The sequence below is a fragment of the Triticum aestivum genome, chromosome 6D (assembly GCF_018294505.1).
Source record: "Triticum aestivum cultivar Chinese Spring chromosome 6D, IWGSC CS RefSeq v2.1, whole genome shotgun sequence".
In the NCBI taxonomy this organism is placed as follows: Eukaryota; Viridiplantae; Streptophyta; class Magnoliopsida; order Poales; family Poaceae; genus Triticum; species Triticum aestivum.
Window position 1 is genome coordinate 45866455 of NC_057811.1, and position 19159 is coordinate 45885613.

Genomic DNA, 19159 nt, shown 5'->3' on the forward strand with positions numbered 1-19159 from the left:
GTAGAGGGAACAACATACAAATCACACTCGGACTTCATAGATCCCTAGCCATAGAGATACCAGATGCAATGTTGCAACCACTGAATAGTAAATAGAAAATATAAAAGAAGCTAGGTAAAGGAAAAACAAGTCATTCAGCTACTACTTAAAGATAAGGTTACTTACTCGGTTAATACATCACAATAGCATATCCATCTGACCAATCATCTTACATATTCTGTAAAAGTTCAGCTGCATCATGTCCACCACCAATACCCTTGCCTACAAGCGGGCATTCCAACCATTAGGTATCTCATTTCCAGAAACATCTGCACTGCAGCTATGCACTGATACTACTATTCATATCAGATAAAGTAGATACAAGGGGCCATCAATGAGATATTTGGATAAACTCACATATGGAGTTAAGAGGAAAACACCTCGGGTTTGATACATCATGACGAGTATATAAACAAAACCCCATCTACTATCAAATGAAGAAAAATATTCTCAAAACAGTATATACTCGGTACTGTCATCGAAATGAAGAATCCCGCACACTCAAACTATTAGCTGAACGGAAGGGAGAAGTTACCTAAAATTATGCTTAAGCTCGCTCCATGCTATATCTGATAAAGTTAAAATACACCAATACTAATAAACCCACTAAAAGACATTTTCCCAAATCATAACCATCACAGAAAACGCCACCACACAAACATCCAAAAGGAAGACGCTAGAACAAAATTGCTATATGTTGATAAGATCAACAAGTAGCAAGAAACAATTTATATAGCACCAGCTAAAACTGTTAGCTTAACACGAAAGGATTTGAGCGGTAGGTTTTGTTATACCAGCAATGTAAAGGCATATACTATTATCCGCAAAAAAAAGGCATATGCTATTACCTGCAGCATAGACACTTTCGAATGGAAAATATCGATAGCGATTCAACAAGGTTCTGGAAAATTTCTTGAACTGCCGTCGTAGAGGGCATCGGTGCAAAAGGAGAAGCGGGCATCCGGGACACGATTGGGGGGCTCCATTGTAGGATGGAAGTCGAAGGTGCCGAAGACCCCGAGGAGAGGAGGGTTGCCGCGGTGGTGGAGGCGGAAGCGGCGGGAGAAGCCGGGGTCGGAGATGAGGCCGAGCCAGCGCTTGGAGACGAGGGAGGCGCGAGGGAGGGAGGACGGATCTGGGGGGAGTCGGAGGAGGATCTCCGAGAGCAGGTTGTCGTCCTCCAGCGGCGGCACCGACGGCGGTGAGCGTGGGCGGCGGCGGTGGCTACTCATCTCGCCTAGGTTACATTCGCTCATGGGGAAAGCGGAGGAGTCGACGGAGCAAGCAGCCCACGATGCGGAGTGACACCGAAGAGACAACGTGGGCTGCTGCACTGAAGAGAGACGCTTCAAACTCATCCCAGCGAGAGATTCAAGCCCAAGGCTCATTTTTGCTCTCGGGAGAGATAGAGCCCACGCGAGCTAAAGTAAAAGAAAGCCCACCACACCTAACCAGTCTATATGCAGATTTTTTTTTTTCACGCTAAAAAGACGCAGATTTATTTATTTTTGCGCCGGTCTAAGGCTTTCGCCCAAAGACCGATACTTAAGAAGACAAAAAATGATGCCCTTAAACGCCCGACACGAAAAAATATTTCGCTTGGAGTGCCTCTCACAAAACATCCCCACACAACCAGGCAAGGCAGTAGCCCCCAACTTGCGGCCACAATCCAAACTCCAAAGACCCCATGCCCACAAGGCTAACAGACCATAATTTGCTGTTGGTTGTCACACTCACTGACTCGCACCCCTTCCTCCAAATGTGTGCCGCCACCATGAAGGAGAACCACCTTCTCCGCCAGCATATTCACAATCACAAGCCAAGGGGACAAAAGTGCAAAGCACGAGAACTAGAAAAACAAAAATGAACTAGCCGTATAGAGCGTTGAGTCTGGGGTTTATATAGGATTGTGTACCGACCTATGTTATCATAGGCCACCCTGCGCCATTATAATCAAAACCTTGTTGCTTAATTAATAAAAATTATTTTAAAATAAATATTACTCCTTCCAATCCATATAATTTATCGCTCATTTAGTTTCTTTTTTGAAAAAGAGGAAAGCCACCGGCCTCTGAAAAATTATCACTCACTTAGTACCAAGTATTGTAAAACAGAGTGAGTATCCATGCTTGATCGATTCACAAAGGGAGTAGACAGCAACACCACAACATTGTCCACTCGAACTCTTCAATACAACGGCAAATTACCATATGATTAACAGAAATTCACGATAGTAATAATGTTTCTTGTCGAATCGACCAAACACAAAGCTGAGTTTATGGTCCATCAATCGCGCGCACACACACAGACGCTAGGTTGTATGGTTGATGCACACGACAGGCACAAACAACCCTTTTATTACAAACCAACAGAGGCCAGGCAGGCAGCCAGCTTGATCGTGAACACCACACCTAGCTGGAGCTGGACAAACCAAGCAAGCAAGCAACCCAGTGCTGCTTGCTTGGTTGACACACCAATCCATAAGCTGCTTACATCAGGTATAGCTTGCTGAGGAAAGCGGCACCGCAGATGGAGCTTGTAACAAACAGACCGCCAATGCGAAACACACTTGAGAGGATTTTTGCTGTCGTTGCAAGCAAAACACACTTTGAGAGAGTTGGGAATGAGATCACAACTTAATTGTAACACCAATTAATAGACTGATGGATGGTCCATGTAGGCCGACCTCCTCCTTTCGCAGTCCACCACTGGCTTGGGACCTTGGCATGACACGGCCGGTAGGCGTCTTAGGGCCCAACAGTCCCTGAGGCTGATGGTCTCCAACGCCGGGGCGGTTAACCTGGCCTCGCATATCTGCTCTAGCTTGTGAAGATGGTATAGCTTGATGTGCTTTAGCTTACTGAATGTGACACCAGATGCTATATCTTGAGGGCACTTGTCGTTCAGTGGGAAAATACATTGGAGGTTACCACAATATGCAATCTGAATGGTCTCCAAGTTTGGAAATGTGGAGGAAATGGGAAGCACGGTCTCCAGCCTAGGGCAGTTGTGCAAGTATATGTGCTGTAGCACTTCAAATTGAACTGCGTGATACTCAGTGCATGTGCCCCAGATGCAATAGGCCATCGGGAGATCAGATGCAGAAAATATCTTTATTGACTGAAAGCTCCTGTATCCACCCCAATTAGGGAATACAGTATGCAGCTTGGGACACCTCTCAACATGACTCCATTCTAGACGGGCCCAACATCTGCGTGCCCCTGGGAGGAGAGTTGTGACTGAGATATTGTCATGCACATGCAATGATTTAACTTTATGCTCCATGAAACCAATGAAAGCTTCGTTGTCATTCATATTGTCTAAATGGTGGCTTCCTTCACCAATCTCGATATGCACACCCAAAGGATAAAGTTGTCGGTGGTCCCACAGCAAGGCCGAGCAAGTTACAATATCCTTGTTAATGACAATATCGTTGTATGGTAAGAAGGTCCCCGTTGCAACCAAACCCTCTGGGCTAGGCCCAATCTCCTTGATACCTCTGGTGACATTTACTTGGCTTTGGTGCGTAGAAGAGATATGGAGGTACACCTTGGTGTTAATCGGAATAATCCGATAGAGTCCATTTATGGTGGAACAAATGAACCTTCCATCTGAAAAAGCCATAACTACCTCATAGGCAGAGGGCATCTGTTCTCCAGAGTAAATAGCTGATGCAACCTTCCCCCGAGTGTCTACATGCAGAACTCCCAATGAACGGTTTCTTTTATTCCAGGCTAGGCTACGGAGTTGCTCACAGCCCACAAGGAATATCTTCTTGAGCTGCGGGATATCCATTGCACTGAGGTCAAGTGATTTAACGGCTGTGCCAGAGAGGTCCATCTCCTCAAGATTGGGCAATGCACGCAAGAACATGTTGTGCAATCGAGCACATCCCTTTAGCGAGATCCTTCTCACCTGGGCTTCTTGAACTAAAGCAGAGCGAGACTTGGGCCGTAGTTTCTCTTTTGGTAGCTGTATAGGATGTGTCCACTTCTCTGCCGGGCCATAACCATCGAAGCTAAAACTCTCAAGCAGTGGAGGGGCTCCCTCGAGTGCAACATGCTCCAAGCTAGAACAACCATCAAGAACAAGCATCTTCAAATTTGCCGCTGATGACATTGCAGGCAAGGATTCCATATGAATGTTACCCGACAAGTCAAGGAGCTCCAGATTCATCATATCTATGGAACAACAAGTGTCCACTGTGATCACGTCCGAGGATTCAGTTACCCGAAGCTTGTGAAGATTCTGTAGCTTTTTCCATGCATGACTTATGGTCCTCCATGAGACACCCTTGGTATTTACCTCCATGAGATTGGTCATCATCTCTATCATCTCTGCCAACAAGACAAAATCTGTGAAGCGTATGTCAAGAACCAATAGGTTCGGTAAACATAGCCCTCCTCCTTGCTCCTTCCCTAAGTTTGTGCAATGATCAAGCCAAAGGAATCTTAGGCTGTGGCAGCATCGGAAAGGAGGGGATGCAAAATCAAAGTTGCACCTGCAAAGTTTTAGCACGCGGAGGTTGCTGGCCAGTTGAAACAGATCATTTGCTAGTTCTAGCTGACCATCTCTCTCACATGTGAGGAAATAGGATGATGCTTTAGCAGGAACAGCTGAGATATTTTGTGCTCCTAGTTTGCTGGAGGTGATTGAAACCCATCTTTCATATTGTTTTCTGTGCTCGGACAAATACATCTGCATATGTATTGTTAGATAGCGCACCATCTGTATCACTCCATACAATGCACTGCCAACCTCATAGGCTCTGTCCCCTTGAAGGATGCCATCACATATCCAGTAGTTGCAAGCATGAGTTTCCCAATCATACTCAACAATGATACGCCTCCATTGTCGATATCTCAGGAACATTGAGTACAAAAAGCAATCCAAAGCTATTGTTGGGCTGACATCATCCATGCCGGTGTAATCAATCACTTCGTCTGCTTCTTTGTGAAATAAATGATGCAGTAGTTCACTGGAACCAACATTACGAGGATATAAATCAATCTTTTGAAAACAATCAAGACTGGACTTTAAATTCCCCTTTCTGTCTGGGAGCTGAAATCTTCCATGGCCGCTCCATAACAGCTTTCCAAAAGCATATGGTCCAAATTCAGGATTTGGAATGCCACACTCTACCAGATCAATGTCTTCTTCTCCCCCATAATGAACAATCATTAGAAATCTTCCGTTTCCAAGAGACGCATTGATCTCACTTGCAATGCTTGGTATCTCTACTCTAGAGCGAACATCTTTTCCTCTAAAATCATCATCCTCATCCTGCTTATCAAAGATGGGCATTAAATGTCCAAGTTTTAACTCCTCCGCGATTGCCCTCTGCATAGCTCTTCTATTTTTCCATAGAGAGCAGTCTACATGGATAATTTTTCCAAATTGTTCCCTCGTGTCAGGATCACTTCTTCCGGATTTCAGGAGTTCAGCTATGGCTCTAAGAACAGCAGAGGCTCCTACACCATTGCCGAACCAGCCACCAAAGAAGAATGATTTAGTTCTACGAGTGTACTCTAAGTGCAACAGAAAATCAAGCAGCTTTCCGGGGGCGTCATCAAGACCGTTTGCATACTGTAGTAATGAACAATTGTCAGACATGACGATGAATCCAGTCTGGAAGTTTAAAAATAAACTGAAGTAATCTATAAATGCTCAAAATAACTGATTTGTATATACCGCCAGAGTGTGTGTGCTGTGTGTAGCTTAGAAAGAAAGAAAAGAAAGAAAACAGGTGCACTTTGGTAATGATGGATGTTAGGTGCCACAGTGTTGCAGTGTGGCCGATTACCAGCATGGTGCACACATATGAACAAAATCAAGTTTGAACAAACTATTACCTCCATCCCAAAATTCTTGTCTCAGATTTGTCTAGATACAGATGTATGTAGTCACGCTTTAGTGTCGGATACATCCATATCTAGACAAATCTAAGACAATAATTTTGGGACAGAGGGAGTATTATATAAGAGAAAAATAACTCCCAGTCCACGAGGTTAGCAAAGGAGAGAGGTACTGACCAGTCTGTCTGGACGAACCATTTTGATCTTCTCCAAAGAAAGTGGTAGCTGACACTACTACCAGCAGCAGAAGAAAACCATGATGGTTGGCCTTGGGCATACATATCTAACCCCCATCGCCTGCAGATTACATTACTAGCTACTCGGCTCCACACAAATGTTTCTGATATCTGAGACCACAAAAACAGAAGCAGCAGCATCAATTATATATATGCGTGCCTATTCATATGCACATAGAAATATGTTACCTGGTATAGTGGTGTCGTCTTGCTCGAAATTGAAGATGATTTGATGTCGTGGCAGCAGAGCTCCGGCTTTGGGAGTAGCTGTGAATGCTATGGCAGATCGACAGATAGATGAGGCTGAGAGCTACATACGTTGCTTTGCTTTGCTTTCTCTCCCCAGATTAAAGCATCTCTCCATGGTTCCTTGCTTGCATGTTACTGATGCACTTTGTTAGCTTTTCCTTTTTTATTCCTGCTTCTTTGCTTCTTTTTCTTTATGTAGTAGTATAGATAGATGCAAAAGGAATGGTAACAACTCGTAGCATATCGTTCTGTTTCCTTAAGGATTAGTTTAACTAGAGGTAAAAACAAAAGTTACAAGATGGTCACTGATAGAAAACAATTTAGGCCCCTACTTCCTCCCATTTTGAATTTGTTGCTGCCTATGCCTGCTCTCAGGAAGGGACACACATGGCTGGGCAAGTGCTTTCAATACTTCCTGTTTTTCTTAAGAAATAGTATGAAAAATTCTACTGTGAAATGGAGCAACTACCAGTGAACAACAATTCATATAGCAATCTGGTGCAAACTATTATATCTCAGGATACAAAAGTTTAGGTATCTACAAACTAATGTGACTTTTTTTTGCAAACAAAATATAATGTGAGCTATTCTATCATATTTTGATACGCAAATGTAGTTAAGGCAACATGCTAAAAATGATGTATTATCAAATAGGAGTACGCACAATCTTAAAAAACATGGCATATTTTTATATGCCCATCAATACTGATCATGGAAAGCAAGACTAAACTTGTTGGCTTTCTGCTCAAAAGTAACTGACAGTAACATGCAACGGTAAAGACGAACTCGAGTGACAAAGATCATCAGAGTACCATGAGAAGCATCAAAACTTAATATGCTCCAACATTACAACAAAATAGTAGCTACCACCAACTCAAAAGCCGGATGTATCTCCAAGCACTTGCTCTTTTGCAGCAGTGTTCACATGAACTCCAGAGTTCAGAATGAATACCAGGCAGATGTTTGTGCACCCACTGCACGTTGATAAAATATCCAGCCTTTTATCAGGACTAGTAAGGAAAATAACCAATGATCTGAGTTATGACCTGATGTACTCTGTTTCTGCTGCATTTGCAATTTTGCATGCTTGCATTTGGGTTACTATAAGAAATTTCAGCTTAAGCAAGTACAGACACTAATGATTTTATCAACAATATATGCGACAGGATTAACCAACGATTTTTTTCCTTCTGATGAAGTCTGACACCATGAATGAAACCTCTTGTGACATGTCAGAGGTGCACAATGACTAAATGCATAGAGGAGAGATTTTTTTTGTAACCAAAAAGGAATCAGCTGTCTGTCGCGGGCAGACCAGCACTTTGACCTGGATTTCTTCAGCACCATTGCCGCCGGCCACCGGAGGAAGGACGGGCGCTTGCAGCTCTTATGGCAGCTCTAGGTCTCTGTATTTCTCAGTTGACGGTGAATGGGCGACACCTGCGGTAGAACTTGCAATACACAAACAGATTATCTAACGGCACAACAACTAGAGACAGAGCGACACCATCAAGAGCTCTAGGGCCACGAGCAGCGGCATGTCATAAAAATTTGATCACGGCATGCAGACCCCACAGCAGAGATAACTGGTGTCGCAGCAACATGGACTGGAGCAAAGACGCTTCTTTCAGTCAGCACATGTCATGCTCCGAACTAATTGGGGCCAGAGATGCTCAAGATTTCAGAGGAATTCAGAGAGGGGACAAGTAAGCAACGAACTGAAGGGGATTTATTTAGCTACGACACATAATTACAGAGGGAAGCTTACCAAGGGCCAGAGACAACAGAGGAACAAGTAAGGGTCCTGACACCACATACCAAAGAAAAAGAAAAGGGAAGCAGTACCAGAAACCAGGCATCTTTCAGTCACCGCAGCCCAAGGTAAAAGAAAAAGAAAAGTGGTACCAGGCAGGCAAGCAGCTGCAGTTGCAGTTCAACATTCAACATTCATTAGCAAGGGCCAGATAAAAGTTCAACATGACATAATAGATGCGGATTAGCGAATTACACGGTTAAATTCCTACAAGCCCATGCACAGTTAACCAGTGTGTGCTATGTAGTCTAAAGAGGGAGCAAACCACAGAAACACCCAACAAGCCATTTCTGCATCTCATTCTCAGCAACACGGAATGGAAGAACCTACCTCCCCCACAAGCCATCTCTGCACTCTTGATAATACCTGCGGAGTAATAATCAATGTCGACGATGGTCAACAAGTTTGTACTGTCAGTATCTCACAGTTTTAGTATGATTTAAACACCTAACATTAGCTTCTGCTACTAAGAAAGGAAGAGAAAGATCAAGTCCTTCCACAGTAGGCCTAGTTTCACCTTCAAGAGAGTAATTAGCAAGATCCACCAAAAAGACGGAACTACAGGCTTTATTGGCCGCCGCATGAAAGGATTTCAAGTTTACATCTCCGAAGCGGACTCATCTGATAGTGCAACTATATTTCCAGTAGAGCTTAATGTGATTTTTTTAATGACTCCTCTAAAGTTGCTTTTTACGACTATGTTCCAATTTGTAATAAGCAACGAGAGGCGGGAAAGATTTCTGCTCCAGATTTGGAAGGCTCTTCTAACGTTTTAGAAATTATAAGAGATGTCCCTCTGCCGTCAAAGTTTTTGCAAGGGAGACTCCGAGCTTGTTGGAATACTTCTATGAAGCCTGGGTGGTGTGAATGGACAGAAGAGAAGGGATGTATCCGAGGTGAACTTTGAAATAGGTTTAACAATGGTATTAGGGAACACCATAGTCCAGCTAGCCAAGGTCAAATATAAATATATTCATATTTATCTATTGTTTGTGAAAAAACATAGAACCTTCACACAGTATAAGGTAAACAGTTCTCATTTTGGATTTAAATTACACAGTATAAGGTAAACATAGAACCTTCACACAGTATGTAGAATTCAGTTACAAATCAAGGGTGAAAAATTATAATGAGAATACTATAAGTACAATACTATCTCGAACTTGTACTTGTAAGATTTATTTTATGTTTTGCATGTTTTCAATATCACATAATCAGTTAGGACGCCCAAAAATAAATTATAGAGATGTTGAAAATAATCAGATATATCAAGTAAGATCATTAAAATATATTTCCTTCAGAAGACTATTGCATTTTATTAGACATTGCGGTCATGCTTTTATGAAAATTAAAACCCAGCATGGTATTATTGGTTTCTTTATCTATCAAGTGGCAGCTGACTACACTCGCCTTTAATCGGTATTGGATAAAAACTTCGATGATTGTGGACCCTTCGATCATACAATTGACGATCCATAACTCTAGAAAATATCAACATCTAAAAAAACGCTAGAAGGAGATTACATATGTGAGTTAGAATGACAAACAAAAATATGCTGATAAAATATTTAGGCAAACTGCCTACAAGGCTAAGATTGTACAATAATTGCAACCGAGCACTAGTATTACGACAATCCCAAATGAACAGCAATATGAAATGCAATCTATATAGGCCCAAGTTAATAAACGAAGTTCGAAGCCAAATGCTAAGGTATTGTTGGGTATCAATTACTTGAGTAGAGGGGACAACATAAGAATCACACTTGGATCTTATTGAGTAGTAGCCACAAAAATAGCAAATGCAATGTTGCAGCCAGTAAAAGTAAACAGAAAATATCAATTAAGCAAAAGAAAGGGAAATATTCCATTCTGCTACTACTAAAAAGATAAGCTTACTCCCATTTAATACATCACAATAGCATATCCATCTGACCAATCATCTTATGTATTGTGCAAAAGTTTAGCTCCATCATGTCCACCACCAATGCTCGTTCCTACAAGGGGAAATTCCAACCATTATGTATCTCATCTTGAGAAACATCTGCACTGCAGCTATGCACTAATACTACCATTTGTATCAGATTATTAAATCTAAATTCACGAGGGGGCATTGATGAGATATTTGGATAAACTCACATATGTAATTTGAGGAAAACAACTCAGGTTTGATACATCATGACGAGTAGATAAACAAAACCCCTAACTCTAATAAAGAGAATATTCTTGAAACAATAAATACTCACTGTTGCCATAAAAATGAAGAATATGCACACTCAGACAATTAGCTAACCTGAAGGGAGAAGTTACCTAAACTTATGCTTAAGCTCGCTCCACAATAAGAGTATGAGAATAGCAAAAAACAGCATTGCTAGATTTTTATTTTATTTTTGACAAATGAGATGCACAACTGGTTTCAACTAAGGGAACTCAAATCACGATAGAGTAGAATCACCTCTCCAGAGAGCAGAACTGGTTAGCTACAGTAAGAGATATTCTTTCCAAATCATAACCATCACATAGAACGCCACCACACAAACATCCAAAAAGAAGACTCCATCGCCATATGTTGAGGAGATCATCCAGCAGCAAAAGAACCGATTTATATGGAACTACTTACACTTGTTAGCTTAACACGAAAGGATGTGAACAGTTAATCAACCAATTATAGATATTATCTTGATTTTGTTATACCTACTACAATGTAAAGGCATATGCTATTACCTGCAGCATAAACACTTTCAAATGGATGATAGCGAGCCCACTTCTTGGTCTTGGAAACTTTCTTGAACTGCAGTGGCTCAAGCTGGATCATGAAGAGGCCGGTAGGTGTCCGTAGGAGCAGCACATTATTGTACTCAGCAAACCCCTCTATACTTTGGTACCATTTCCTCTTCTTCCTTGAATCAATGGAAAGTAGCTTATCCAGTTCAACAGTTCTTCCTAGCACCCATGAAACAGCACCATCACAATCGGTCTCCACCTTCCATAATTGGGCGCTGAAATTTGACAGAAAGAGAATGCCAAGGCCACCACCCTCTGCCCGCATAACCTGGAATCGGCACATGTTTTCCTTGGGAATACCCACTGGTACTGGTTTCACAGCTAGGATCTGCTTCTCCAAATCAAACTCAAGTATGCCATCCAATAGTAGAGTTTTTGTCGATCTGTCATTGAACAACCAGTAAAGGGAATGCCCAACTAGCACACCCATGTTAAAGTACATATGACTCTTGATGGGAAGTTTGGATGGAAGTGGTGTTGATATGCGATCACCCCATATGGCAGTCTCCGACAAGTAAACGCGGGCGATGGCCCATGTATGTTGCTGCTCGTTTGTCTCTGTGCTTACTAAGACCACCCGGAAGTGTTGAATGTCTCCGGCGGCGCGAAAAACCGCCCCGTTGAACAGGGCCTTCAGCCGATCGAACTCCGGGGGAACGGCTAGGCGGTGTAGGTCGACGTTGAAGGGATCCCATGTTAGGACTGCACTACTGTCTCGGGTATGTATGTGGTTCAGAGTATATGATTCTCTTCTTACAAGCACATCAGTGCTGAATACAGGAAGGAAAAGGGAAAGGAACTAGGGTTCTAAGTAGGTAGCCGCCGCCGCCGTGCCGTTCCAACCTGATCGATCTTCGATCCTTGTCCAGAGAGCGATCCCCTGCTTTATGCTTCCTGGGTCATGTTCACCCACTCCTCGCCAGCCACTCGTTTGTTGGGCTTGCGGGCTCTCCTAGCTGGGCCTTGGGCCGTTCCTTCGTCGGCCTCGACTGGTGGTTGGGACGATGGCGTAGTACTGGCAAGCCTGCTAACACCCTCCCCTGCTTGAGTTGCGGCTTGTCCCCAAGCCACGGCGCACGGAAAACGTGACTGGAGCTCGTCACGATCCTCCCACGTCGGCTCCAGAGTGTCACCAGACCAACGGACGAGCACTTGTTCAACCACTCTATTGGCCTTGGTCTTTTGGTGACTGTCAAGCACTTCCAAAGGAACCGCAAACTGATTAGTATTGTGAGGAAGAACAGAGGAAACGGACACACCTGGTTTCACAGCCTTGCGAAGCTGCGAGACGTGAAAGACGGGATGGATCTTCGAAGTCTCTGGTAAACCCACACGGTAAGCCACTTGTCCAATGCGAGCTTGCACCAGAAATGGCCCAAAGTAGCGAAACGAGAGCTTATGACACGCTCGGCGAGCAACAGAACTCTGAACATAAGGTTGGAGTTTAATGTAGACAGAATCCCCAATTTCAAAGCTTCGTTCAGATCGGTTCTTGTCAGCTTGGTGTTTCATTCTCGTCTGAGCTCGGAGGAGGTGTTGTCGAATTAGAGCTTGCATTTCTTCCCGTTCTGATAACCAAGTGTTCAGATCAGAAACTGGAGTGGCTGAGGCTGCTTCGATACCCCAATGTCGAGGTTCGTGGCCGTAAAGGACAAAGAAGGGGGATTTCCCAAGAGCACTGTGCCAGCTGGTGTTAAACCAGAATTCAGCAAGAGGAAGCCATGAACTCCATTTCTTTGGACAAGAATGCACAAAACATCTGAGGAAAGTCTCGAGGCATTGGTTTGTACGCTCAGTTTGCCCATCCGTGGCCGGGTGATATGGTGTGCTCATCCGAAGGGTTGTTTGGGTTTGTCAAAAGAGCTCTTGCCAGAATCTGCTTGTAAAGATTGGATCTCGGTCGGATAGAATAGAATCTAGTAGTCCATGCAGTCTGTAAACTTGATCCACATAAGTAGTTGCCACTTGGGAAGCAGAGAATGGATGCGACAATGGTAGGAAATGGCTGTATTTGGAGAACTTATCCACGACGACCAAAATGCAATTGAATCGTCCTGACCGTGGCAATCCTTCGATGAAATCCATAGAAACCATCTGCCATGCACGAACAGGAACCGGAAGGGGTTCAAGGAGGCCGGGGTACTTGCATCTCTCGGGCTTGGCCTGTTGGCAAACTGCACAGGATTGGACAAATTCAGTCACTGCATGTTTCATACGCGGCCACGCACATACCGTCTTCAGCCGCTGGTATGTGGCTGGTGCGCCAGAGTGCCCCCCGACGGCAGATTGATGCCCTGCTATTAATAGTTGTTGTTGCAATTGGGAATTCCTCCCAATCCAAATACGCCCTTGGTAGCGTAAAATGCCCTCTGAAAGTGTAAATTTTTTATGGGATTGGGGATTAGCCTGTAAGTCCTCCACTATCTTCTGTGTTGCCGTATCCTGTGCATACCCTTCTCGCACGTCTTTGATCCATTCCGGTTTGCACAGGGAAATAGCATACAATTCATCGGTGTCAGAGAAAGGACGGCGTGAAAGTGCATCAGCTGCTCCATTATCCGCACCTTTTCGATAGCATATTTTGTAGCGCAGCCCGAGAAGCTTGGTGAACGCCTTGTGTTGCCATGGGGTGTGGAGACGTTGGTCTTCGAGGTGAACCAGACTATGCTGGTCCGTTTTGATGATGAACTCAGCTGATTGAAGGTACGATCGCCAATGCTCCACAGCCAACAGAATAGCGAGAAGTTCTTTTTCATAAGTAGACAATCCTCTGTTTTTTGGGCCAAGAGGTTTACTCAAGAATGCCAAGGGGTGGCCTTCTTGTTGTAAGACTGCTCCAACTCCCAAATCACTGGCGTCGGTCTCAACGACAAATTCCTTCGTGAAGTTGGGCAAGGCAAGGACTGGAGCTGTCACTAGGGCATTTTTCAGTGTTTCAAATGATGTGGTACATTCACTGGTCCACACGAATGGGACATGCTTCTTCAGCAAATGAGTCAAGGGTTTAGCAATTACCCCATAGTGGCGAACAAACTTACGGTAATATCCGGAAAGACCCAAAAACTGTCGTAATTGCTTGACATTGAGAGGCACTGGCCATTGTTGGACTTTCTGGATCTTCTCGGGCTCGGTAGAAACACCTTGCTGGCTCACAACAAAACCCAAGTAAGAGAGTTCTCTCTGAGCAAATGAGCACTTGGAAAATTTGACTTGCCATTGATCTTGACGCAATAGTTGCAACACTTCACGGAGGTGCTTGATGTGATCTTCAAAAGAGATGGAGAATACCAAAATGTCATCAAAGAATACCAATGCACAGCGGCGCAACACAGGCTTCAAAGTGTGATTCATGCCCCCTTGAAACGTGGCCGGGCCTCCAGAAACTCCAAAAGGAAGGACCTTGTACTCATAGTGGCCGGAGTGTGTCTGAAAGGCTGTCTTGTATTCCTCTCCCGCTGCTAACCTGATCTGGTGATAGCCGGCACGGAGGTCCAGCTTGGAGAACCAGCTTGCTCCGGACAATTCATCCAAAAGTTCATCGATGACCGGAAGGGGGAATTTTGGTGTGACAGTCAATGCATTCAGTTTGCGATAATCAATACACAAACGCCATTGTCCGTCCTTCTTCCTGACTAGGATGGCTGGTGAGGCAAACGGGCTGTTGGAGTGTTGGATGATGCCAGACGCGAGCAACTCTTCAACTTGTCGTTCGATCTCCGTTTTTGTTTCTGGTGAGTGCCGATAAGGGCGAATGCTGATAGGTTGAGCTCCTGGCAAGAGGGGAATACGATGATCACATGCTCTGTTGGGAGGAAGGCCTTGCGGTGCTGCAAACACATCTGAGAACTCATCCAAGAGGTGTTGGATTTCAACTGGTGGATCCGGTGATTCTGCACCTTTCTGTACTGGCTTGGCATCCTTTGAGCATACATAAACCAGGTGATCCACTTCTCCCTGTACACACATGAAGTGCAGCTCTTCTGATGAAATTTGCGGGCAATTCGATGCGGAGAACTTATGGCCTTGCAATTGGATGGGACCAGTTTCTGACTGGAGTGTGACAGTCTTGTTGATCCAATCAATGGCTGGATTGAATGCTTCCAACCAATCCATCCCGACAATGACATCAAACCCTCCAAGTGGTAATACCTTTAGTGACGCCAACAACTGATGATTCTGGACTGTCCATTGGCAGTTGAGCAACTCCTGATCACATTGCAGTTCCGCTCCATTGGCCACTTTAACACGAGCTGGTTTGGCCATAGGTTGCAGTCCTTGGAGTCCCCCCACACAACGAGAATTGATAAAGGACGCTGAGCTCCCAGAATCCACTAATACTTCCACACTTTGTCCCTGGATTGTGGCACTAAATTGCAACAACTTGGAAGAATCATTCCCATTGAACGCTTGTAAAGAGACTGCATACACTGTTTCTTCAGTGGTGTCAGAAGTGTTGCTCGGCTCTGCTTCCTCTGACGGTGTGACTCCCAAGAAATCCATGAGTTCCTCTAGTACATGCATCTGAATGGTTGCAGGGCAAGTGTGGTCGCGTCCCCAACGCTCGCCACACTTGAAACAGAGCCCACGAGCTCGTCTGTACGCCCGTAAGGTGTTGAGGGGATTAGCTTCCGCTGGTTGCGGACGTGGTTGCTCGACGGGGGCTGCACGAGCTGCCTCCACACCACAACGATCAACCGCGGCTGGTGTTGTAGGTGGTCGTGGTTGATGAAGAGGAACTGCCTGTAAAGGAAGGCGTGGCGCTGGTCGATAAGCTTGCTCCGGAAAACGTATGTTCTCCGGTCGCACTCCATCTTGCACCTCCTCCTGGACCAGGGCGAGAGCACAGGCTGTGTCCAAATCAGCAGGGCGTTGGACCATGATCGCCGCTCGCAAATCCGCCCGAAGTCCACCGATGAAGCGTGTCAAAAAATAGAAAGGATGAATTTCATCAGAATATGATAACAATTGGTTCATCAAATGCTCAAATCTCTCAATGTAATCCTGGACTGTGCTAGATTGCTTAATGGCAAAGAATTGTCTGATCAGTAGCTGGTGTCGATCCCGACCGAAACGGGTGGAGAGCAAATTGCATAACCCCTCCCAATTCAAGGCCATAACCTTTTTCCTAACAGACTGTAACCACACTGCTGTAGTAGGGGAAAAATTCAGAGTAGCCATCTGGACCCAAACGGACTCCTGAATACCATAGATAGCAAAGTACTGCTCACAGAGATCCTTCCAAAGGAGTGGATTTTCGCCATCAAACAACGGAAATGGCATGGTTGGTGGACTAGGAGCGTGCAAGGAAAAAAATGGTGACGGAGTAGTTGGTGATATAGCAGTGGCTACAGCAGACGATGGAAGTTGTGGGTGGACCGTACCGTTGGCCGGAGGGGCCGGCGGACTGATGAACAGCCCGTCAACCGCCGTCCGTGGAGGTGAGGCAGTGCCGTGGCCATCAGCCCGAGGAGAAACGCGCGCCGGAGAATCGTCCGAAGACGAAGTGCTCTTCCGCGCCACCAGATCAGGGTGATCTGGCGCCAACGCCTCCCCCGCGTCATCGATCTTGCCGCTCGCTTGCTTCTGCTTGAGTAAGTCGACTGCCTCTTGCAGATCAGCCATCTTCGAGTCGATCTCAGGCTTCCAGGATGCGAATTCCGCAGCGACCAAAGACTTGATGTCTTCCCTCCATTCCGCTCGAAGCTCCTTCAAGAGGTCCTTGAGGTCGGCCTTGGTGACGGGATCCATGGCCTCCCGTTGCAGTCGGTCTGCCCTCTGCTGTCGTGTCTCGATGATGGACGCCGCCAGGGCGGAAGCAAAATTGGGTCCTGGCTCTGAGTACCAAGTGTTAGGACTGCACTACTGTCTCGGGTATGTATGTGGTTCAGAGTATATGATTCTCTTCTTACAAGCACATCAGTGCTGAATACAGGAAGGAAAAGGGAAAGGAACTAGCGTTCTAAGTAGGTAGCCGCCGCCGCCGTGCCGTTCCAACCTGATCGATCTTCGATCCTTGTCCAGAGAGCGATCCCCTGCTTTATGCTTCCTGGGTCATGTTCACCCACTCCTCGCCAGCCACTCGTTTGTTGGGCTTGCGGGCTCTCCTAGCTGGGCCTTGGGCCGTTCCTTCGTCGGCCTCGACTGGTGGTTGGGACGATGGCGTAGTACTGGCAAGCCTGCTAACATCCCACACCAAGAGCTGGTACCGCGCTAAGTGGTAGATGAGTAGGAGGCCATGGCGGGATCCCAAGGGCATGAAGATGCCGTCGCCATTTTCGCCGTTTCGGCACAAGGAGAAGTAGCCATCCGGGACACGATTGGGGGGATCCATTGCAGGTTTGAAATTGGAAAGGTCGAAGAAACCGAGGAGAGGAGGGTTGCGGCGGTGGTGGAGAAGGAAGCGGCGGGAGAAGCCGGGGTCAGAGATGAGGCCGAGCCAGCGCTTGGAGACGAGGGAGGCACGAGGGAGGGAGGGCGGATCTGGTGGGAGGCGGAGGAGGATCTCGGAGAGGAGGTTGTCGTCCTCCAGCGGCCGCGCCGCCGACGAGCGGGAGCTGCGGCGGCGGGCGCCTACTCCTCTCGCCCTCGTCACAGCTCATGGGGAAAGTGGTGGATTGACCAGAGAGACGAGAGGAGTCACGCCGTCAGTGAGATAGAAGCCCAAAACTCTTTTTTTTTTTGAGACAACCCAAAACTCATTTCTTTTAGGTAGAGAGAGAGAGAGCCCACTACAGCTAAAGTAAAAGAAAGCCCACAGCACATAAACATAATGCGCAGATTTCTTGCCTTTTTTATTTTCTGAAGTTCTTTGTAGGGATTATTTTTTGAAGTTATATACACTTGAAAGTTGTACAAAGTTACAACTTCCCTAAAAATGTACACATAATCAACAAAATAAAAAGAAATTTTAGTGGTGAGCCAAGTTAGATCCCTGGCACCATAGACCACACGCCATCATACGATGAGCTTCGAAGGAAAGATGTGCATAGCTTATCTGCTCTAATCCGTTGTAACCTATCAATTTCTAAAGGATGCCATGACATCTCCGACTTCAGTGTGACACAACAAAACCAGAGCACATGAACCCATCTGACACATTATGGAGCCAACTACAAAAGCCCTGCCAGGTTGTTTTTCCTCAATAATGAACTTTTTATGGCTGTTTCACACAAGCCATCATGCCAACAACTTGCATCTCCTACTAGCCTCCTACAACCGTGATGTCGTGTACATCCATTCCCAAAGGTAATGCACAAAGAGACACTTCCTCCATCCGAAAATGTAAGATCAGTTTTGACACTATATCAAAAATGTATGGTCTTACATTTTGGGATGGAGGGAGTGCATGTCTTTCATCCAAGAAGGTGACACCATGGGATACATTGTCATCGTTTGATCCGGCAAGCCGAATCCAAGGCTTCCACCCAAAGATCAATCTATCTACTATCTACCACTACCAATAAAAGCGCGAGTTAGATGAATCCAAATTATCTCAGCCATTCAACCACTTATATTCAATGTTGCATGACGCTCCAATGATGTACACCATAGTTGCCATAAGCCCCCACAGCCTAGCAACAACACCTGACCAACCCACCCAACCGGTGATGCATACGGAGGTATGCACGCTTAGCTAGACCAACATAACTGGGAAGCAGCTTCGCCAAGGACGACGACCCCTATATTGTGAATTAGGACCTTGGCGTATTGAAAAGCTGAAACCAACGAGCGCGACACGTGCTTTGAGTGGACAAATGAGGGTGTCAATGTGGGTGTGCATTCGATGCAAAGTGACCACGGCCATACATGCACATGATATAGCTCAGATTTTAAAAAGGCCAAACCTTAGGAAACATCTGTGTAGCAAAACCGGAGAGTAATCGACATCTTATATTATGAGATGGAGGGGGTAGATTTTAATAATAATTATTAATACTCCCAAGTATTGTGAAACAATGTTTGTATCCACGCATGACCAGTTCACAAAGCGAGAATTTGGTGAAAAACAGTAGTACATCTCATGAAGCAAAAACATATATAAGGCGATGTGTACTTATACGTTGATATACAAATGTGAGCCTGTGAAGAATAGATATGAATAGCTCGAAAAAATAATAAAGAATGTATATGGATTCTTAAGCTTCCTTTCAGGGTCTGAAGAATCTTCAGTGTAGAGACAAGAGGGC

The 19159-nt window shown here is 45.2% G+C and overlaps 1 protein-coding gene across 1 annotated transcript; it reads right to left on the reverse strand.

Annotated features, from left to right (window-relative positions):
• Window positions 1-2225: 2225 nt before the first annotated feature.
• On the reverse strand, window positions 2226-6788 carry LOC123143427 (uncharacterized). The gene is made up of 3 exons (XM_044562357.1): window positions 6320-6788; window positions 6072-6241; window positions 2226-5625 (listed from the first exon to the last, which is right to left on the reverse strand). Exons 2-3 carry the CDS (start codon window positions 6090-6092, stop codon window positions 2692-2694), a joined length of 2955 nt encoding a protein of 984 aa, XP_044418292.1. The 5' UTR covers window positions 6093-6241; window positions 6320-6788; the 3' UTR covers window positions 2226-2691.
• Window positions 6789-19159: the final 12371 nt, after the last annotated feature.